This window comes from Vidua chalybeata, chromosome 6 (assembly GCF_026979565.1).
Source record: "Vidua chalybeata isolate OUT-0048 chromosome 6, bVidCha1 merged haplotype, whole genome shotgun sequence".
Lineage (NCBI taxonomy): Eukaryota > Metazoa > Chordata > Aves > Passeriformes > Viduidae > Vidua > Vidua chalybeata.
This window is the reverse complement of record NC_071535.1, coordinates 62717748-62740363: the sequence shown is the minus strand read 5'-3', so window position 1 is coordinate 62740363 and position 22616 is coordinate 62717748. Positions and strand designations below refer to the sequence as shown.

General features: G+C 39.0%; 1 protein-coding gene across 2 annotated transcripts; it reads right to left on the bottom strand.

The window, feature by feature from the left end:
- Positions 1 to 4034: 4034 nt before the first annotated feature.
- On the bottom strand, positions 4035 to 22571 carry CCDC34 (coiled-coil domain containing 34). 2 transcript variants are annotated; one of them, XM_053944986.1, is made up of 7 exons: positions 22373 to 22571; positions 20104 to 20151; positions 18574 to 18697; positions 16216 to 16323; positions 6275 to 6433; positions 5681 to 5822; positions 4035 to 4514 (listed from the first exon to the last, which is right to left on the bottom strand). In XM_053944986.1, exons 1-7 carry the CDS (start codon positions 22552 to 22554, stop codon positions 4300 to 4302), a joined length of 978 nt encoding a protein of 325 aa, XP_053800961.1. In that variant the 5' UTR covers positions 22555 to 22571; the 3' UTR covers positions 4035 to 4299. The 2 variants fall into 2 exon arrangements, with proteins under 2 accessions (XP_053800961.1, XP_053800962.1); XM_053944987.1 differs by lacking the exon at positions 20104 to 20151 and having other exon boundaries at positions 22373 to 22570.
- Between the last annotated feature and the right edge of the window lie 45 nt (positions 22572 to 22616).

Sequence of the window (22616 nt, the reverse complement as noted above, 5' to 3'; positions counted from 1 at the left end):
CTGGAACATCATAAACAAGTGCCAGCCAGAAACTTTAATGTTCAACTCTGGATCAGCACAGCAGCTTTGGCACGCAGCTTATTAAATATCCCTGGCCAGATTCTACTGATGAGGGCACTTCAGGCTGTTGCCATGCACATTTGCCTTGGGACACCTCTGACAAACTGTGCATACAAACACTGGCAGAGCAGAAAGTGCTGGATGGGCACAATAACTCACTTGCCCCAGTGCAAGACTGCATAAATTTTGAAGTAAATAATGCAGCAGAGGCATCATGTTGTGCCCAGTCACAGCTGCAGCCTCACCTGCCATCCATCCACCTTTCATATTTGTTTCCTGCATCCTGGCAGCAGCATCTGGTATGGAAATTGTTTTTGCAATTTTGTTATCAGCACCTTTCTAGGCAGCAATGCAAGGCACAGCACTGTGAGGACTGCTGTGGGAAAACGAACTCCAGCTCAGCCAGACCCCCACATGTCCTACAGATCTGCCATTGCCTCACTCAGTGTCCTGTGAGCTATGCTCAGCCTGGCACAGATATCCTAACAGAGAGAGAAATCATTCTCATCAGTGGAAAATCAAACCACTGGCATTAACCCTTTAAACTAGTTGCTCTAAGTGTCAGGATTTTATCTTCTAACATCTGAGAAAGAATGGTGCAAATTATTCGCCACAACAGCATAAAATTATAGCCTTCTGTAGCACATAATCTGATGCTACAAGGCCAGCCCATTTTATTGTGTAGTTGATATCTTGTTGGAAAAAACCCAAACATTATTTCTCTTCTTTAGCAAAATCATTATGTGGATTCAGCAGCTATCTTACCGTAACCTTTTCCTGCAATTTACTTAGGACAGAACTGTCTTTACAATGCTATGGATAAGCTACACAAGTGCTTCATCTTAAAGCTTCTATTTTAGGGGTTGTAAGTCTTCTAGTTCATTTTATTTCACTACACGCAAATAAATCCAAAAAGAAACACAAAACCATCGATATGCACTCAGATAATTATGCCAACACACCTTACTGGTAGCCACATTCAGAGAACCTGTTAGAGAAAACACTAAAATAGCATATGACTCTTCAACTAAATCAGAGTCCCAAGAAATCTCTAAGCTAATCCAAAATTAATCATTTGCATTACAGTAAAATACTGTCCCTTTATCTTAAACACTCACAAGCTTCACCCAGCTTACCTAAGATTGGAGCAACAGTGGAGCCACAAGGACACCGAAGGAGGCTTCAATCATCTGCCCTTTATTGCTCTTCAGTGCAACCTTTTATCCCCTCCTGCTGATGCACTGCACCTGTGTGCCTGCTCAGCACACCTGGGCTCGTTACCTTTAATTTTATTCACCTGTCCTGCACAGCTGAACACAGCCCCCTCCCAATTACCACAAACTGTGTGCCTACAACAATTCTCCTTTTTTTTCTTTTAAATAAATGTCATGTTTACCATCCCCTACAGGGCCCTTGCAGAAGAAACAGCAAATACAGTATAAGTATCCCTTGTGTAGGCTCCACTAACTCTGGAATGTGTACTGACCTTGAGTCACTCCCCAGACTTACACTTCATACCATCAAAATCCTTATAGCTACACTTCCAGAGTATTGACAATATCAACAGCTGTATAAGGCAACACACAAGAATAACAGTTATAGAACTCCACCAACAGCCACACAAGTTCATAAAGTAACACACAAAAATGACAGTTATAGAACTCCACCAACAGCCACACAAGTTCATAAAGTAACACACAAAAATAACAGTTATAGAACCCCACCAACAGCCACACAAGTTCATAAAGTAACACACAAAAATAACAGTTATAGAACTCCACCAACAGCCACACAACTTCATAAAGTAACACACAAGAATAAGATAGAATCTACATGTTCCCATCCTAACAGCTGCAATTCACAAGCACAATACACATATTTTACCAGCAAGTGAGCACATGGCACTCAACAGAGCCACTCTGTCTCTAGCTCCTACTGCTGCTTTAACAACTTCTCTTGTTCCTTTTACAGTTTTTATTGCATTAGGTGGGCCTAAGTTATTTCCCATTGTGTTCCCAGCAGCTCACCTGTACCCCAGGTGTCAATTCCAGTCTGGTCCATCAGGCAGAGTCCCCCCACTGCTCTCAAGGCTACGCTGGGCTCCATCTCCACCTCGTCCTAGAGCAAAATCCCAAATCACACTGGGGTCACCATTACAAGGGAACAACGCTGGACCCACCACCAACACCAGAGAAAGCTTTGAGCATCTGCTTACCACCTTTTATCCCCTCCTGCTGATGCACTGCACCTGCGTGCCTCTGCTGCCTGTGTGGTTATTCAGCACACCTGGGCACTCCATGGCTCACTGCTGTCAGTGCTGCTCACCTGCTGCTCACAGCTGCACCCACTGGGGATGAGGCTGGGGCAGCCCCACTCCCAATCACCACAAACTGAGTGCCTACAACAACATAATTATGAAACTTCTGAGTCTGACTAGACATTTCCACATGGCAAGATGAGATGGTGAGATTAACAACTAATCTATTAATCCACTAGTTTCATACGCATCTATTGCAGAGGTTCTTATAGAAAGAGATGGACACAGAGTTCTACATCCTGAAGATAATGTGCAGACCTCTGTGTGCTTCTACTTACCAGAAACAGTTTGATGTTCCATGTATTGTCTAGACACCAGACTTCTCCTAAATGCATACAGTAAAATACTGACTTGGTGAAAACCTAAATGCAAACATAAACCAAATAATCTATCAGTGCAACTGTAAGGTGTTGCAGTCTTGTTAGCATTTGCCACTATCTAGAAAGAACAAACACAGGTACATTGTATAAACTGATTCACTCAAAGTAATGGTACAAGTAATGTATCAAGTATAAACTTGACAAGAGATAATTCAGTATTTTTTACAACTTGCTCTGAACAAATTAAAATACACTATTAAACCTAGAACTAGAATCAACAGAACACTTACATTCCAGAATGTGACTTAGTGTGTTTTCTTACCACATAAATTTTATAATATGCAATATACCTTTTAATATTGTAACTTTTAAAGGATAACAAGGTATTTCTCAAAGTGATACATCTACAACAGGAAAAATAAGTCTCTATTTGTGCTTTTTCCTTTTCACCACTAATAACAGAATTATTGAGATTGGAATGGATCTCTAGAAATCATCTAGTCCAACTCTGTTGTTCAAAGGAGGGCCAGCTGGAGAAGGTTTCTCAGGGTTATATCCAGTCAAGTTTTGAGTATATAAAAGAATGGAAACTCCACAACATCACTGGGCAATTTGTTCCAGCATTTGATGACTCTCTCTTAAAAATGTTTGCCTCATGTTTAAATGGAACTTCCAGTATTTTTGATTTCCACTCACCGCCTCTCCTCCTCTTGCTGGGCACTACTGAGGAGGGTCTGATCTCTCTCTCCAGCCATCAGGTATTTACAGACATTGCTCAGACGTTACTGAACTTTCTCTCCTTCATGCTGAACAGTCACAGCTCTCTCAGCTTCTGCCTGTCAGATGCTGCAATCCTTTAATCATCTTTGTGGCCCTTCACTGAGCTTCACAGAACATCAGGGTCAGTCTTTTCCTGCCCAGGAAGGGGCACAGCACTCCAAGTGTGGTCTCACGTAGTTACGGTACAAGGGACAGACTCTTCCCTTTGTTGCCAATGCTCCTCCTCATGCAGCCACATCCATCACCTGTCCAGGTGCCTGAGGTGAGGCTGACTATGGCCTGCAGTTCCGCATGCACACCCTTCCTGAAGGCTGGGTTGACATTCACTTCCTTCTAGCTCTCAGGAACCTCCCTTATCACCAGACCTCCCAAAGATAATTGAGAGTATCCTTACAATGACATTTGCCACTTCCTCAGCATTCTCAGGAGCACCCTACTAAATCCCACAGATTCACGCATGTCACAAATGAAATTTATCTTTAAAATAACCTAGTTAATACTGTTAATACATATAATAATTACATATACAAAAGAACTTCAACAACAAGAGAGGAAAGGAAGAAACAATCCTACGCATTTTATTGGCATTGAGGTACAGTCCCATTACAACTTATCTTTTCTTTTTTTTTAACTAAAATGCAATATAGAAAAAACATAAAAACCTGATTGGTCAACTAGCAGTAAACACAAAACCTGCTGACAAAAATGGAAAAAAAAAAAGAAAAAGAAAGGCACAAAGCAATCTGCACTGGACATACAAGTACACAGAACTTCACATTTATGGTCCAATTTGGTCGAGATTGTAAGAACATTTTTTCTGGACTATAACTTCTTTCTGCACAGGGATCCAATACAAGGGTTACTCCTGGGCTTAGAAATCACCACTGGTAAAGATCCATGTGGCTGACAAGATACAGGTCTCTGACTCTTCTTCATGGCAAGAACTCTGTCTTCTTTTGGGGGAGGCACATGTACTGGCTTCCAAGGAATGGGGTTACAATATGCTGGAGCTGGATACAAATTTCTAGCAGCACTCCCTAAAACATTTAGAAAATACACATAACTAAGAAGAATAGTTACTGCCAATGCAAGCAGTTATAATAATTATCTGGACTAAATACAACACAACAATGTCTTCAGAGAAAGACAGCACAGGCACATCACATAATTTAAGTGACCCAAAATGATAACCACTCCACCTTTTTGTTTTTTGAACAGTAACTGGCATAGTCTTCATCTCTACTTAAATAATAAGCAGGTTGAATGCTCACTGCTTTGTGTTCTTAAAAACTGTAAATGTCTACAAATTGGTTACTTTGTTTTACACAACCACATGACTATACACTTCAAAGTTTGTAATACATTATACTGAATGCCACAAGTGAGTAGACAAATACTTTTCAGAAATCATTTGAATAATTGACTGCAGCTGTCAGTATGTAATGCAGGTCCAACCAAAACACGAAGGCGAGGTATATCACTATTTACAAATAAATGTAAGTGCAAGAGTAAAGGTTGTTCACCTGCTTTATACCTGTCTCTTAAACATACAGAGATCAGAATTTTGGTCTCAAAACTATTTCTGTTGCAAAGTCAAATAGAAACAATTATTTCAGTTGTGCAGAAAATTGACATGTTTGCAAACGAAAATAGAACAGGATTACAGAAGCCAAGGAGGTGCAATGCAGGTGAAAAGTGAAACAGAAAGGAAATTTTAGCTCAATACAGGTTGATGCCCCTGTCTCCTTTTTCAGACAGGAGTTCTGTCAGCTTCTAATTGTTCTTGTGTCTCAAAACCCCACCTCTTTTCTAAGGGGGATTCAGATGTGCTGACACACACCTTCTGTAGCAGGAAAACTAAGTTTACAAGGACACAACTAATTTGCTTCACAGGACCTAGTACTTTGCTCTAGTGATTCCTATGCCTCGTAAGAAAAATCAGATAAAATCATACTTTGGTATGCCACATAATTATCTCAAATAATGTAATTTTCCTCCCAAATAAAAAAAAAAGGTAAAGAAAAATACACAAAAGGTCTCAATCTGTTTCCCTGACTTATAGTATAGTATAAGTAATCATCCTTATGTGCCACAATTAGATATTAGATGAGTGTCTTAAGCAGCCTTCATTTTACACTAAAATACTAGAAGGAAGGAACCACAAACCCAAGTCACTACATATTTGTGTACTATACATACAAACCTGTAGACCTCCCATGTGGGAAACCATAACCATTTAAAGGAGGTTGTGGTTTGTTTCGAGCATTTTGCAGCCATTCCTTAAAGACTTTCTCCGATCTTGTTCTCTTCTCCTGTAGCTCAGCCTCCCGTTCTTTTTCTTTTTCCTAAAAAAAAAAAAAAAAAAAAAATTAAGGTACTCCTAGACAAAGCCCTGTACAATATACACAAAACAGTGAATATTTTTTTGCAGATTTCCAGACTGCTGAATACAATTCAAATATTTCTTCCTAACAATTGAAAAGATGCATTTTTTGGTTTAAGACTGAAAAAAAAAAAAAACCCCAACCTCCAACCTCCAAGTTACTCCAGTGTTTTCCTGAGAAAAAAATCAAAGGCTATTAACAAAAATGCATTACAATGCATCTTACTTTGCTGACCATGCCACAGTGTCTTTAAGGCACTACCACTGTAACTCTTGAAAGAATTTTCTTCATGTACAACACTGCCATTTGATGCCCATATATTCAATGTAAGATTTGAATATATCAAATCTGAATCTGCAATAAGTTGCAGAATAAGTAACTCCATCCAAATAAATTATCAGTTCATTTAACACCTTCTCTTTTTTCTTCTTTTCTGCCTCTTCAGCTCTCTTCTTCTCTAACCACTCTTTATACTTTTCATCAGCCTTTTCTTTTAACTGCATTTTTTCTAGTTCCCTTGTGGCTTTTTCTGCCATTTCTTTGCTCAGCTTTCGTTTCCTTTCTCTTCTTTCCTATGTGAAACATATCAAAGAAACAGAATAGAAATTTTTAGTCTATTTCAATGAGCGATTCTTTTGAGGAATACTGTAAATTTTATTACACAGAAAATTACCCTAAACATTAAAAAATATGTGATATTTTAAGCTCTTTGAAGTCAGAACCTATTCACTGCTAGATTCCAGGTATGATAGACATATAAACTTGTCAAAAAAGATGACAAAAATTTACTTCCAGGTCTTCTCTGGTTTACTACTCTGTTTTATTTATTCAGAGATTTTTTTAAACATTTCAGACACATCTCAGTATTTCTGGGAATTAAATACATGTTGCAATTCTCAACAATGGTGTGTTAGCTTTACTTGTCAGTGAATCTAGAGCAAACTCCAGTTCCAAATGCAAGTCAGGTAAACTGCCCCCTTCTAAGAGTCATGGAGATATGCAGATTGGTCAGCACACTTAAGCATAAATTAAACAGTAAAAAAAGTTCACATAAAAACACAGTTCATATTTTATGGCATTCTATTAAGTATGTTATACTCTTTAGTTTATTCACATAGGGAGTACTTCAATAAATCAATCCACACATTTCTCCTGTTCAAATTATGAAAGGGAGAATGAGAAAACACATTCTAGGGTAGGCAAAATGGTAACCTGAGTCAAGTGAAATTGCTGCCTGTATGATTTGGAAGACAGAATACACCCGAGGTGTCATTCACTTGTACATCTTTTCAGTGTGTGTGCACCCAACAAGAGTGTTCTGAGGATCTTTCTCTAAGCCAACAAACACATATCCACTGGCCTTTACTTGATCTGGAGAGGGAGGCATTTTCATTTGAAGAGCGACAATAGCTCTCATTTGTGTTCCTCGTAACCCTTATCAAGTGTCTGGAATCTTCTGATTTGATTCTATTTCTGCTTAACTCACTTAGCTCTGAAGCAACTGCAAAGACGTGCAGAAGCAAAAATCTACCAGACAAGCTGTGCACATGACTTGGAAGAGAGGCACAAGACTAAAGACCAGTTCCTCTAAATAGAAAAGAGCTGCTGAAAAATTACGTTGCTTTTCTTTTAAGAAATCATCTACTTATACAACTCCCTGCACACTCCCCTTGAACAAAGGAGATGGGTAACTTAGCAGAAACTCATAGAGACTCAGAATTATTACAGTTGGCAGTATGGATATAAATGCCTAGAACTACAGCTGCAAACTATAATGAATAAATAAATGAAATATAGGAAAAATTCAAGAAAACCAGAAATATATTCCCATTCCACCATTATATATTACCTTTTTTCCCATTAAAAGAACAAAAAGGCAGAAATCTAGAGCTCTCCCCATGTGTCCCTCCCCCACCCTCTTCCTAGGTTTACTCCAATTATGCATAATGAAGCAGAAGCCGTAATTAATACTGCAGCAGGGGACCACCACAATTCCCTCAGTCTGGTCTGAACAGCATGGTCCAAACCTGCTGGCCCAGGCCTTGTCCCGCCACACCAAAACCACCAGCAACCCAAGAAAGCAGCACGTAGAGAATGAAAACCTCAGCTTACACTGCTCTGCAGCACACTTACCTGATTTCTGCCAGGAAAGAGGCCGGCTTACAGAACCGCTGGGGGAAGTGTGTCCTCTTCTCTTTGCCAGCACCAGGAGCATTACTCCAGTTTCAACATCAGCAGCTGTACTAGGCACTGTGGGATTTCCCCCCACCCACCTCTGTTACAAGCTAGGCTTTATTAGCTCTCTCTACCCATAATCTCCAAGGGGATGTTGCTCCACCTAAAATCCTAAGGATATTTTCAGTAGTACTGCTCTGGCATACTCTTGTCAAATATTCTTATTTGACAACAAAGACTTCTTTGTGGACACAATTTCACAAAACAATTGCAAGTAGCTTTTTAGCTCTATTTTCTCCTTGATTTTTTGTTGTTTGGTAGGGTTTTTTCCATTTCACTTCTAATACATTCTAGCAAATATCAGCTCAATCTGTTTTGTAGTGTAGGGAAAATGGTCAAATATCAATATACTCCAATTTCAATGCATATTCTGGAAATGTAAAACGACATAGAATTATAAAACAATTGGTCTTATTGAAATGACTTCACAACAGTGAGGCCTATACATGTGATAAAACTATTTACAACCAAGACTCATGAAAAAATACATCTCATTGTGGGAACTAAAAAAATTGAGATTCTGAAACGTTTTTATGCAATGAAGCATGGAAACAAGATCTTTCTTAACATGAAATAAATGCTTCTGTATTTTAAAATGTTGAAAATAAAAAAATAATGTATTTTTGGCAAATTATTCTAACATATCTTCCTGAAAAAAAAAAACAAATAACCAATTATCTAAGCTTCCCCTCCTTCTTCATCTACAATTCATCTCAATCTCTTTTATTAAGAGCTGTCTCTCTGTCTCTTCATTACTAAATAGCCCCCAAATGCACCAACAACGGCAGTTCAGAGACAATGGTTGTCTGGGGCACATAAAAAGCATTAATGTAGATGAGAGGTATCTGTGAAATCAGTGAGTGAAACTATGGGAGAAGGTGGCTTACCAAGATTTTGCACATTTTGTTGTTTGCTGATTCACCTGTGACGTACATGAGAGTAAGTTACAAAACTAAGGATCATCCAAAAGTACAGCCTTTAGCTAAGGGTCTTATTGTAGAAAAGACATGAAAATAAATACAGGAGAAAACTGGAAAAAAGGGCTACTTCCATACCTAGGGGAATGGTTACATAATGAAAAACCATTATAAGCAGAAAGTAGACTAAAAATCTTTCTAAATACTATAAAAGAAAGGCGTAGAAGCTTCTTAACTTAGGCGTTTGACATCACAATACTTAGATGAGTTTACCTACTATCTAGGTTGACTCAAAGTTAAATTAGGTCCCATGTAAACAATAATATGCCATACACACTACCATGAAAGCCACAACTATTGCTAAGTTTTACTGCCAGTGAGACATCCCTAAGACAGGGCGACTCCCTGCAGAACTGCAGACTTTACACTGCCTAGAAATTTTTCTGCAGACAAATCAGAAATGCTTCCTCTTCCTCTCACAATCAGAACAGGCTTTCCTTCATGTGGACACCACAATCCCAGCTGCATTAGTAACCTGCTCCATGTCAAGCTTCTGTCAGTCACCCTGACTGTCCCAGCTTTTTTCCCCATCCTCATTAGAGAAGTCCAGCAAAAATGCTATGAATGTATATATTAATGTACATGCTCTTCACTCCTTCTTTTACTTTCCTTCCATGTGCATGTCAGGGAAGAAATTATTTGTTTATGCTTGGTGTTGTTTAGATTGGGTTTAAAAAAATCTCTTTGATCTTGTGTTCAAAACAGTCACAATCTATTCACTAAACCTCCAGTAAATTTACATACAGTACTATATGGTTGTGGGCATTACCTAAATTAAGGTATTGATTGTAAACCATCCAATTACTCATTGCAAGAAAGGCTTGTTCTCCTGCCACCCTGGCCAAGCACATGATTAAGGAGAAAGGATACAAATCTACCCTGAAGGTTCAGTGCTCTGTGCTGTAATTCTATCAGGTCTCAGAAGCCAGTGAAGCCTGGCTTAGGTGAGCCCTTGGAAATCCCCTACCCCACACAAATCACCTGTCCCACAAAGCTGTGATGGTGACTCTGCCCACAGCACGTGCCTTACTGGGTCAGTGCTAACTTCTCAAGAAAAATCACACCTACATGCATGTGCTGAATGGTCAAAGGATTTTAAAATTTGAAGAAGCGTCCCACTTCCTTCCTGACAGAAGGTAGAAATAGTAAATCATTTTCCACGCAGGAAAAAAACCAAAATCTAATTGCTTTTGAAACAGAGGCATTATATCCAACTAGAAGGAAACTACTGAAATATGTATTTCTGTATTTTCACATCAATGACTAAATGAGAGGCCGGAATGTGTAAAGCGCAGAGGTGCTTTCTGTTCTGCATTTTCTATGTAGACTGTCACTGAGTAGAAATTTCAAGAAACTAATGTTGTGATTGGTTTTTTTTAAGATACTTCTCAAAGCAATCCTTTCCATCTTGTGGTCTGCAGAATATGACAACATTTTTATTTTCACAGATAAGTGTTCTGCTTCACGGCTGTTTGCTGACAGCTAGCATATTCTAGCAGCAGTTAATGCTGACTGATGGCAAAATATAGGAAAAGCCCACATTGCCAACATCAGAACACACGTCCTAATTTACTTGTTTATCCTCATAATAATTGTGGACATCAACCACTTCTAGCAGTCTTGGAAATCTGTGTCGTTCAAACAACTGTAATTATCTTTTAAACTTTGCCCTACAACACAACTCAGTGACCAGGCCTAGCCCACACAAATACTTCTTGAATCTCTCTCTAGAATTTCCATGTGAAAACAAGAAGAGGCTAGAAAGCAGGTCAACAACAGCCTGAGCTGGAGATGGCTCTTGACAAGCTGGTTTATATCAATTTACTGCTCACACAGTCACTGCAGTTTGGGAACTGGAGAATTACTGGGCCTTTCTCCCAGACTGTGTTCATTTCACATGGGGACTCAACGTGTGTGGCAAGCATAAAGTTTTAGTGTACTTGGCTCCTGGAACACTCTTGGGATCTTCAGAAGAATGTGGACTCCACAAATGCTGATGAAATACACGAGCACACATTCACCTGTCACACTCAACTCCTCTTCCAAAACTCTAAAACTCATTCTAACACTCAACACGAGAAATTAGTTCATTCTACTTACAGAAATCTAAAGGTAATTAAGATTCAGGTACAACCTAAAATTACAATGGCATTGGTCATGCATGACATCACAGAAACATTTTGCTTAAAGACTTTTCAGGTCCAGAGAGTACAAGACCCATAATATGGAAAAAAAAGAAATCTTTAAGAAATTAAGGCCAGACTCACAAAAAAATTTAGATATGTAAAGATCAACTTACATATGTAAACAGAAAATTTTAATTCTTAAATGCAGGTGGTTCTCATGATTGGAAAGCATTTATACTAGAAGTTTCCCTCACAAATACACTTCTTGAAAGGGTTCAGTCTTAAACAAGTGGACATCTTAGCATCTCTTTCAAGTCTGAACTGTCAGCAAAAACCACAGTACATCAGGCTCTACAGTAGCAACCAGTGTTTGCCTCAACAACAGTTCAGCTGTAAGAACATTAACCTAGACAGGGAAGGTCTGCATTTCGTTACGTTTCTGCCACAGGAGATTCCAGCTATAACATGTCCCCAAGCTGCAGGCTGGCATGACAGGATTCTCCACCCCTTCTCTGGGAGTGCTACCATTCCTCACAAAATCATTAACAACTCATTGGATGAAAGAAAGAGAGCATGAGCAAGCATAGCTTTTGAACTTGAAAGTCATGCTCAAGCTGTGGAACAATCTGTGCTCTGTATTAACCACGCTGAGATAAAATACACATTAAACAAAAAGCCTCTGGTGTAAGAGTTGGCACCTAGGTGTCTCGTCTGGAGGAACCAGCACACCAAAAAGGGAAGTCTGCTCCAAGAATACTGTCATTCATTACTGCACACTGTGTTGGTTCTAGGCTTTCATATACTCCTTAATGCTTTTTGCTTCTCATAAAGACTATCACCCAACAGCATAATAAATGCTACAAACAAAATTTTCCATGAAAAAGCATTCAAACAGAACTTTTCCATCCTGTACCTAGTTTCCATTAAAAATTATATTTTTCAGTAAGTAAAGGGGACATACTGAAAAGAACAATAAAAACTGTTGAACATCCAAATTCTATTTTTAATGCCTGCTTGGTAATGTTTACTTTTAAGGAAAAAAAAAAAAATGTTGTCTTATTCTCTATTCAACAAAGCAGAAAGTATTAGAAATTCTACAGTCAATTTTAGATGGCTATTAGAATAATTGGTTTTTTCAATGGAAAACTGTAACTTCACTGCTTGTGCTCTTACAACTTTGCTAGGTATCACATTATTACAGCATAAAGAATTACATGCAAAGCCTAAATACAGGGATGTTAACAAAATGAGTTTCAGAATTACAGTTACCTTGGAATGCAAGTATTCCTCGTTGAGGATTTCTGTCACTGTTGCAAACATATGCATAACACATGTAGTGGGATTTGGTTTGGATGGAGATAATTTGCTTCATAGCAGCTCCTGTTGTGCTATGTTTGGATTTGTGAACAAAACAGAGTTTGCAGTGCTTATAAAGCTTCAAGATCTTTCCTGCTTCCCACGCCATCTCACCAGGGCAGTGTGGGGGTGCACGAGGAGCAGGGAGGGGGCACAGCCAGAACTGACACCGACCAACCCAAGGGAAATCCCAGACCATCCTGCTCAGCAAGAGAAGCTGGGGGGAGCAAGGGGGATCTCAGCTGCCTCCTGGGGCTAACCCACAACAATAATAATATAGATATTTATATGCACACACACGTGTACATATATCAATTGGATACTTTAGATATTTCTAAGTTCATGCTCTACTGACATTGTAAAAATAGAAGCAGCTTTGCAGTCGTCAGTAAAGGTGGATTAAATGATTTAAAGATACCATATTAGATTGTAGAAGGTAGAGTGCACTGCATCAGAGTTGATTTTTTTAACATGCAATGAAAAAGCTGTTGTCATCAGGCCTGACCTTTAATCCTAATATTCTGTTCAGCAATAATTTTAAGAGGTTCTGACTGTGATGACAATGTTAAGGAATTAAACTGTCATGGCAGTTTACAGGCTCTTCACAGTTTATGCATTCACAATGCATTTCTCATACTCTGATTTGAATCCAGTACTTTGATTTAATCAGTAATTCCACAATTACAGGTACCTTACTAAAGTGTTCAATCCCACAGCTGATGATAGGAATGAAAGAGACTTCACATCAGAAGTTCACATAAAACAGGAACTGAACACCAAACTTACTTGCTCAGCATTTATAAACATAGCCACTTTATTTTTATCAATAAATCTAACTAACTCAGAAATAAACATTTTAGTTGCATTAAAAATCATGTTATGTTCATTTTCCTTCTGGAATCAAAAGCATGCTTAGCATTATTTCAGAGTTAAAATATTTCAATTGATACTTGCTAAAATGTCAACAGACAATTTACTGTTTGCCCACAAATGGGTCAACTTTAAGAGGGAGAGAAAGTAAGACTATTTTTGTCCAGGAGGGATCCAGTATCTTACTGAAAATTGTAAAGGCATTATTAGGTCCAATATAGTGCCTAAAAATTGGTTTTATTAAGCTTTTAATTCCTAGTGAGCTGAAAAATTTTGCCATGAACAAATATTTGTATAAACATATTTCATGGCTTAGAATGTTCTTTCATGGCTCATATTTCAAAATATTACTTCTAGTTAATTTACAACCTTTAAGAACCACAAAAGCTATTTACATAGAAGAATACTAAATAGCTAGGATTCCTTTACTTTCAAAAATGGTTTCTGTAAAATGATTAGAAGCATAAGAAAATAGTAACAGCATGTAATTTTTGATCTAAATTAAATAATAAAAAAACAATAGTGAACAAAAACAGCTTTTAAGCTTTGCTTCCTAACCTCACCCTAAAGGACTGTATTTAACAGTTAGAGAGCACCACAACTAAAACTGCCATGCAAAAATACTGGCTTGACATCTAGAACACCAGAATTCTTTTATGCATATACAAACATTTTACTTCTGACATAAATGCCTCTCACATTCACAGCACAAAGACTGTTCCAGCCGTGTCTCCTGGTGCTGGATGCTCGAGATGAAGGAAGAAGTTTCATGTAGGCTCAAGTGTGCTTTCCATTCTTTATCCCTTCAGTACTGAGCAATGGGAAAGGGCACAGACTTGTGGAGACTACAGAGGTAAGATCCCTGAAAGTACTGCCTCTTCCAAATAAAGCATTTTCTGCTCTCTGCACACAGGGCTCAGAACCAATAACTGACTTTGGAAAAGGTGAGTGCTTAATGCAAATTTCAGAGAAACATACTGCAAGTTTTGCCTCAAGAAACATCTTTTGATACTTCTATGAGAAAATGAAGTGTTTTCCAATATAAGATATGCACATGCTCCCCAAGAAAATGATATCAACTGTCAGTGCTCATGACTCTTACCTCAGCTACAGGTGAAATCTTGGTGCACCTTTAAACATCTTAGTCATGGAATTGACATATTTATCCTTCAGTCTGTGTCCAGACCCACAAATAAGCTTGCAGAAAACTTGAAGTGGGACAGTCTTCACAGCACAAATGTTAATATCCTATGGACAGCTAAGCTTTTAAATTCAGTTTATCCTTGATTTGAGTGTGGTTTATAGGAAAGACTAGCCAACGAATCACCTGATTTAAATAAAAATCAGCTTACTTTTCTAAACACTTGCTCTAAGGATGACCCTATGCTTCCAAAACATAATTTGATAAAGTCCAGACACAAGCATGTTTTTTCTCCTGTCCTCTGCTGTGATTACTACAAAAAAGACCTCCTAATCCCACTGACAACAGAATCTAAGTTGTTAACCAGTAAATCCACAAAGTTCCAAGGAAAACGCAAGTAAGTCAAAATTTATGGAAGTTGAAGGAGGTGGTAGGGGTAGTGAGGAGGAGACAGAAGGAAAACTTCTGGTTCTGAACTGGAACTATTTTAAGAGGCAGACCAACTCCTTCAAGCCAATGAATAGTTACAGACCCCCAGAATTTAATTTTCATTTTAATTTCATTTTTGAAGAGGAAAATTGAATCATATATGTTGAATAATAAATCTACATTTGCCTGTGTACTTTAATTAGTAACATAAATTGTAAGAAATTAATAGAGCAGGATAGGTTCTGCAGTGGGTTTCTGCCAATTATCCAACTGGCATTAAGACTAAGATTAATTAGGTTAGATCCAAATATATGTTATTCTAGTGGTTCTAGACTGAATCTGAAGAAGTTCTAAAACCATGAAAACAAATGTATGAGGTCTGCCCATCCAACTCAGCTAGTGCTGCTGTGATATTTTTAGTGAATTTTCATCTGTTTTTGTTCAGAAACAGAAGTTAATACAGTGAACAGCTGGTATTGCTGCAGGCCATAGGACTATGAACACATGAACGGCCAGGGCTGGACACACCCTGGTCTCCCAAGGGCTCCCACTGCTGCCACCCAGGGCACGTGCTCACCTGGTGTGACACAGCTGTCACACAGCCCCACTGAGATCATCATTCTGTCTGTTTCTGACCCTGGACCCAGGCACTCCCTCAAGAGAACTTAAAAACATTTTGATCCCACCCAGAAATTAATTACTGACTGAAGGAACTCCCAATTACTGTGGTGTACTGAGAATTCCCTCAATCTGGCCCCATACCTCAATTATCCCTCCTAAACCATATCCTGTGGTAAATGCTCCTTGCCTGTCTGTGGTGATATTTAACTAAATCCCTCTTCTGACTCTACCTGGTGTACAGAACATTGCACACAGTCAAGATGTACACTTAACCAAAAATGTCTGGGCACTGAACCTGGGAAGTGTGGGTACACTGAAGACCAAAACCCCAGCTATCATCAGCAGAAGGCTACTGCACAAGATGTCAGTTATCCGACTACTCAGAAAACAAACCCCTTTGTACCTTACAGAAAAAAAAAAAAAAAATCGGTCTTGAAAAAATGTTTAGTTGCTTTGGCATGTTTTTATAATTTTCAATTAAAGCAGCCATTTACTCAGCAAACTGAAAACATGGATGTCCAAACAGACTGAGAAAATTTTACACAGGCTTACTCAAGCATGGCATGTACTAGAATATTTCCAGCCAAAGCACTATTTACCTCTTCTCTCTTTTTTTGGACCCATTCCTTGTGTTTCTCTTCAGCTATCCTTTTTCTTCGTTCACATTCTTGATTTTGCTTCATTTCCTCAAGCTGTTTATTCATTTCCTAATTACAGAAAAAGTATACATTTCAAATCTCTGGTGACCATTTACAGCAATACTGGCAGTAGTACTGCAGTTAAAACAACGTAAGCATTAGATTTTGGTATGTTTTCTTCCATTAAGATTTTGGAGAAGAAGAATGGCAGTCACCATAGAAATACTATGAAACACAAACAGTGAAAATGTATCATTTTTAGGATATTAACTGGAAATACATATTTCAATTAGGCTTTGGAAGCAATTAAATACATCAAATCATCCCTCAGTTTAATGAAATGCCTTTTTAGTCAGCAGACTCTTAATTTGCAGTAGTATTTTCCTACAATATTTAAAATTTACACTGTGTACTGCTCTGCAGTGTGAAAGGGGTCAAAAGCTAAGTGAAATATTTTTCACCTCTGATTTTTAGTACCAGAACTACTAGAACTTTAGGGCTTAACCCAAGGCTTACTAAAGCCAAAATTATTGCAGATACTAGCAAATTTTGAAACAGAAGTTTTCATTTGAAGATGAGGGAAGAAATTTCAAAGTATATTTACATGACATACAGTATATATGCAAACATTTGTATCTCTCCAGTGAAGTTAATAAAGAAAAACATAGCTAAGGAGACAATTTGAGATGTCTAGTTTCTCCAACAGTAGCAATAACCTTCAAACACAGACAGATTGAATTATTTCCATGAAACTGATTTTACGGTCCCTACACTGCAGTTTCAGAGAGAACCCCCTTTTCTTAGGACATCAGTAGAAGCTTACAGAAAGCTCACACACCCACAATACAGACACAGTTTGAAAACACAGTGGCTGTATTGAGGCAAAGTTACAGCAAATAACATCTATTTTGAGTTCCAAGACACCTGTATTGCAGGGGTCCTGGTTTCTGTAAAAGCTGATGGCAGTCTAAGCACCTTAGAAGACCCAACCTAATCCACTTCAAATGTTTATCCACCTTCTTGACATTCAGGGCAGACTGAACTGTTTAGATAGTCCAGATTTTGCTGGTCCTAATGTCAGCAAAAGATCTGGAACTTCACTGTTGTTTCTTGGGATATCAGTTTAAAATACTTTTATTATGCAAACAGAGCAATATTTTTTTTGTATAAATATCACTTATTTCATTCTCTTCTGGCATCTTACAAAAATTCTGATTATATTTTTCCCCCAAATATAAGCTTCTCACACTGCCTTGCTGCAGTTTAACATCTAATGTTTTCAAAGTCTTACAAACTATATGACTAGTTCTACATGGCTTTAAGTAATGCTTGTTCTTAATATTTAGGTGAGAGACATCTGCTAGCTTACATTTACATTACCAATGTAAATTCTCATATAAATGAGAAGTCATGAAACATTTGGTGGATGTGGATTAACAAGTCAAAGCATACTCCTCAAGTTTAACAAGCTACTTTGGTGTACTGCTGACCTGTAAAATTCTGTTCCTGAACCTTCCAGTGGTAGGTGTTTAATAAAGAGCATGAGGTAGCCCACATAAAACACCTGCATGCTATATTCACTTTACAGATAACCACGGAAAGGCTAGGAAAACATTCAAGGTCAAACAGTTAATCAGTAACTAAAGTGACAAGTTATCTAATTTTGACGTGATTGTTCTAATCACCACCCAATACTTCCCATTTGACTTTCAACGATGGTATAATTTAACCAACTGCAACTACAAACACAGTAATCAAGAAAAGATATGGTGCTCTCACTTAATTGTGTCCCAGTCCTGGTTCTCAAGAACTGCTCTTCACTAAGGGGGGAAAAAGACAGAATGAAGGAAAAAAGTGCTGTAACAGGGATCCCTTTCCTGGGAAAGGACACCAAACAGCTGGAAAATTACGTGCTAAGTGAGTAACAACATTGTGCCTCAAAACTAACCAAGTAGCTTGGCATACTTACAATCAGCACACACCTCGTTTTCTTCTACAACCTACATGCAGGCCCACATACCCATGACAAAAATCAAGGTAGTAATTTTATAAATGTTTTAATCTTCTAACATCGAACCATTACCTGACAGTTGGATAAACAAAATATTATACAGCACCAGTTCAATGAAGCATAACATTCAGCAACAGAAAATGCACATAACGTGAATCGTGCCAGCACTGACAAACACAAACACTATGGAGGCCTAAGAGACGAAAAGGGGAAAAACAACTACTCGTGTCTGTACAACCAAGGAAAAGAAAATCCTGTGTCTGCAATCTTCTATTAGACTCAGAATCAAAAGAGCTGGATGTAATCACCTCTGCAGCTCTAGCCTGTAAGCGGGCACGCAGCTCCTTCTCTTTGCCAATGAACCACTCTTCCCATGGTGAAAGGTTATCTTTCAAAGGTGACACTTTTCTCCCCCCTGCTATTTCAGCCCTCCTGAATTAAAAACAAGAAACAGAAGAGAATATTATCTGTAATGTATTTGATTGAAAAGTTAAAGTGTTACTGTCTTGAAAAAGTACTTTTCTTTTATGGCATTATGTGACAACAATGACATAATTTTTCTACTTGTTTAGTAATCTCCCTAATGGATAAATGGCATTTATAGTGCACCTCTGACCATCCCCCTTACATTCTACATTTTACTTACTAAATTCTAGCTTGTTAGTGATTCTAAACTGTGGAGCAGATGCGAACATTACCTTCTAGGAACTAAACAAGAAGAATACCCATAACATCAGTGTCCTTTTCCTTCTCACATATGGAAGCCAAGGAAAATCAGAGGTTTAACATTAACATCCTGTCCTTGGTCACAAGAAGCTCCATGTATCAACTGGTCTTTAGCAAAAGCAAAGCAAAAGTGAGAACGTTATTTTCTTTGTTCAAGTCTTATAGAAGTGGATTTCTGGTATCAAGAAACCTCAGCATTAAGAATCCATTCATTACAAATCCATCCGTTCAATCCAGGAAGTTTTCCATCTTAAAATACTTTCACAGGAAATGTGCTTAAGAAATACAGCCAGCATACAATACTTGATGGTATTCTACAGGGTTCTATTAGACATTTAATAGGATATCTTATGTAAGTCACTCATAACTTCTCTACTCATGAATAATGCAGCAATCCCAGCCCCAGGTCAGAAATGTCTTTTATAATGTTCTATACATGTAGTATTTAATAAATAATACCATATATTAGGGTCCAAGTCAGCAAAATTTGAAAATAGGCCAAGAGATTTCTTTAAAACATCTGCCACAGAATTTTGTCTTGAGAACAAAGCAATGAAACCAGACTTCACTTTACTATTTCATATAGATGTACAAGCTCTGGAAATACCTACCTGCATACATACTCCACTACAGTGAGGAATTCTGTTTGCTGAATCTAAGCTACAGAAGAAGCATCCAACAAGCATATTATGCTAATGCTCCAGACATCAATTTTTAAATATAAGATACCTGATTTTATCAATATAAAGCTACAACATATTCACAGGACAGAGCAATACTCCAATACTCAGTTGCACAACATTTTCTGTCCCAGTCATCTTTAGAACACATTTCTGTGCTAGAAAGCATTTGGGGACAATGTCAGTATTGCAGAGTTTTGTTCTACTCTTCCCTGTTGTTTTACCCACGTGTGTTTGTGCTAACAGGACTTTCCTGGTCAGATCAGGGCAACTGATTCACTGATTCACACTGAAACAAATAAACCTGGAGCAGGTTTATTTCCCCAGACAATCCCACTTTTACAGTGTGAAATGCAGACCAACAGAACTGACAGGGACATCCTGACACACAGACAGAAGCAAGGACAGAAGCAGCACAGACCAAAGACTCACCAGTCCAGCACAGCCCCACACATTCTGCTGCACTCCAGGGCTTTTATGCTGCAGCATTAATAAAGACCAAAAATTCAACAGAGACAGTTTTTAAACACATACATATAGTAAGAGATGCCACTTAAGAATACCTAATAATACATTTTGTAAGACAATAAGTCTCTGAAAGTTAATTAAAGGATAAAAGTATTATACATTCACATTGAGGAAAAAAAACCCATAACTTTGTACAGACTTGACATTTTGGGCAGGGATACTTCCTCAATGCATTATTTTGCTTTGCGTGATTTGCATTATGGCACCTTGTGGAACATGACTGACAAATTAAACCAACCTAGAAAAAGTACTAGGAGAATTAATAAATTAGGAAAACTAATATGATATCTTTTTCTTCTATCAATACTTATGAAATTCAAGCTGTCAACTCTTAAAATAAGTTATTCACAGCAACAGATTAAAAATTTACTGTAGATAAGTAAGAAATAACACAAAATGAAGCTTGAACAGAGGAAAACACGAGCTCAGTATTAAGACCTGTTAGGAGAAACACTTCTCCAGTACTCTGTCTGAAGCTCTCCTATTGCACCAGAACCCAGTCTTCCTTGGTGTGCATTGCAGCCACCAGTCACACTCCCCTGGCACACCAACCATGCACTTTAAACCACACACACCTTAAATTTCACAGGACCATTTTCTGAAATTCTAGCAGTTATGAACTTCTTCAAAATAATTAGAGTAATAGACTTAAAATAACCCATTCTCAAGTGCACATTTTCTTCTAAATAAGTATCTTAAACAGAACTAGAGACATTTGGCATTAGACCCAAGTGGGATTAATAGTGAACAGTGATTATCATTTGCCATATATTCACTAAGGTGACACATCAAACATAACACTGGATCCACAACAAAAGTTTGAAAATGCCTAACAGCATTAACAAGGCCTCGCTTTCACCCTTCCTCTTTTGCAAATATTGCATTTCCCACAGCTTAGCTGCCTCCACCTAATTTTTGTGTAGTTTTAAGAGGACAACAACAACAAAAAAAAAGATGCAGAGTGCATGCATACATGGGAGGCTACATAAGAAATGGTTTTTATTATACTTCTGAGATCTGTGCAGCTATACACAGAAGCTGCTATATGAACACAAGGTAGGCCCTTAGTGCAACACAGCAGCAGCGTTACCCAGCAGCAGCGTCCACGTCAGCACAGCGTGCATTTAGGCCACAGTTTAACAGGACTGCCAGCTCGGGCCCTGCAAGGGGCTGCCTCCAGCTGCACCTCACTGCTGCCAGAGAACACTGCAGCAACAGGCCCCAGAGTCAGGAGCTGCTTCCAACAGCCTCTGAAGCTGCAAAGACGTGTTGAAGCTTGAACAAACTGCAGCAGAACTCCAAGGGGCATGAACAGAATTGCTCATTGGGAAGTAGTAACTGAAAGAGAAGGGACCATAAGGGATCTCTTCACTCTGAAGCTTCTGACTACACTTGAACACTCTTTCCCTGGACTTTTGGCACCTTTTTGAAGAAATGCTTTTAAGTAAAGTTCAGTGTGGTCCGCATTCCTTCACTGCTCTCCATGGAAATTTGAGAACCATGCTGGAAACCTGCACCCCGTGAAGCTCTGCTGTCCTTCCTTTACTTCACCATCGATTTTAGCTCAGTTCAGCCTTGCTAGTTACATTCACCACCAGTTAATGCACAACTCTGTCAAGTTTCTATCGTGAGGTTGTATTCGAGAATAGGACAGGCTCTCCCTGCTCTTCCCACTTCTGTTTTAAAGGGAAGAATTATTCTCCTGTAAAGCCGGTGAGATCCCAAGTAAAAAGAATGCATTTTCTGTTTGCATATAATTAAAATGGAGTAAGATTAAGGCACCGGAGCAGGAGCTGTGCAATGCTTACATACAAAACTGACTCTGGACCCAGCTACACACACTATGCAAAACAACCCTTTAGTCTGCCAGCACTTTTAAATTAAGGCAAGAGAGACTGTAGCTTTTTATCAGGCTCAGCTCAACCGCTTAAAGACAATTTATGAGCTCACAAAAATACTCAGGTGTCCACTGAGAAGACTTTCCAAGACACTAAAAAAAAAAAAAAAAAAAAAAAAAAAAAAAAAAAAAAAAAAGGAACAAAGTGCTTAAAGCGTTCATCTCTGCAAACAAGGCTGTATTTATGTAAAATAATCTTCCATCTCCAGCGGAGGGAAGCGAGTGCAAGGGCAGCCCCGAGCCCCGCTGGAGCCCGGTCCCTGCCGCAGGGGTTACCTATGGCCCGGCGGGCTCCGGGAGGCCGCCGCCCGCTCCTCCTCCTCCTCCTCCTCCTCCCGGCCCGGGGAGCTGCAGCGGGACGCGAGGGAGAGCGGCGAGCCCTCCGAGGGGCTGGCGGCGGGCTCGCCCTCAGCGGGCGGCGGGCTCCGGCGGCTGGGCCCGCCGGCCCCGCCGCTCATGGCGGGGGCCACGCCGTGAGGCGGCGGCGGCGGTGGGCACCGGCGGGAGCAGGCACCGGCAG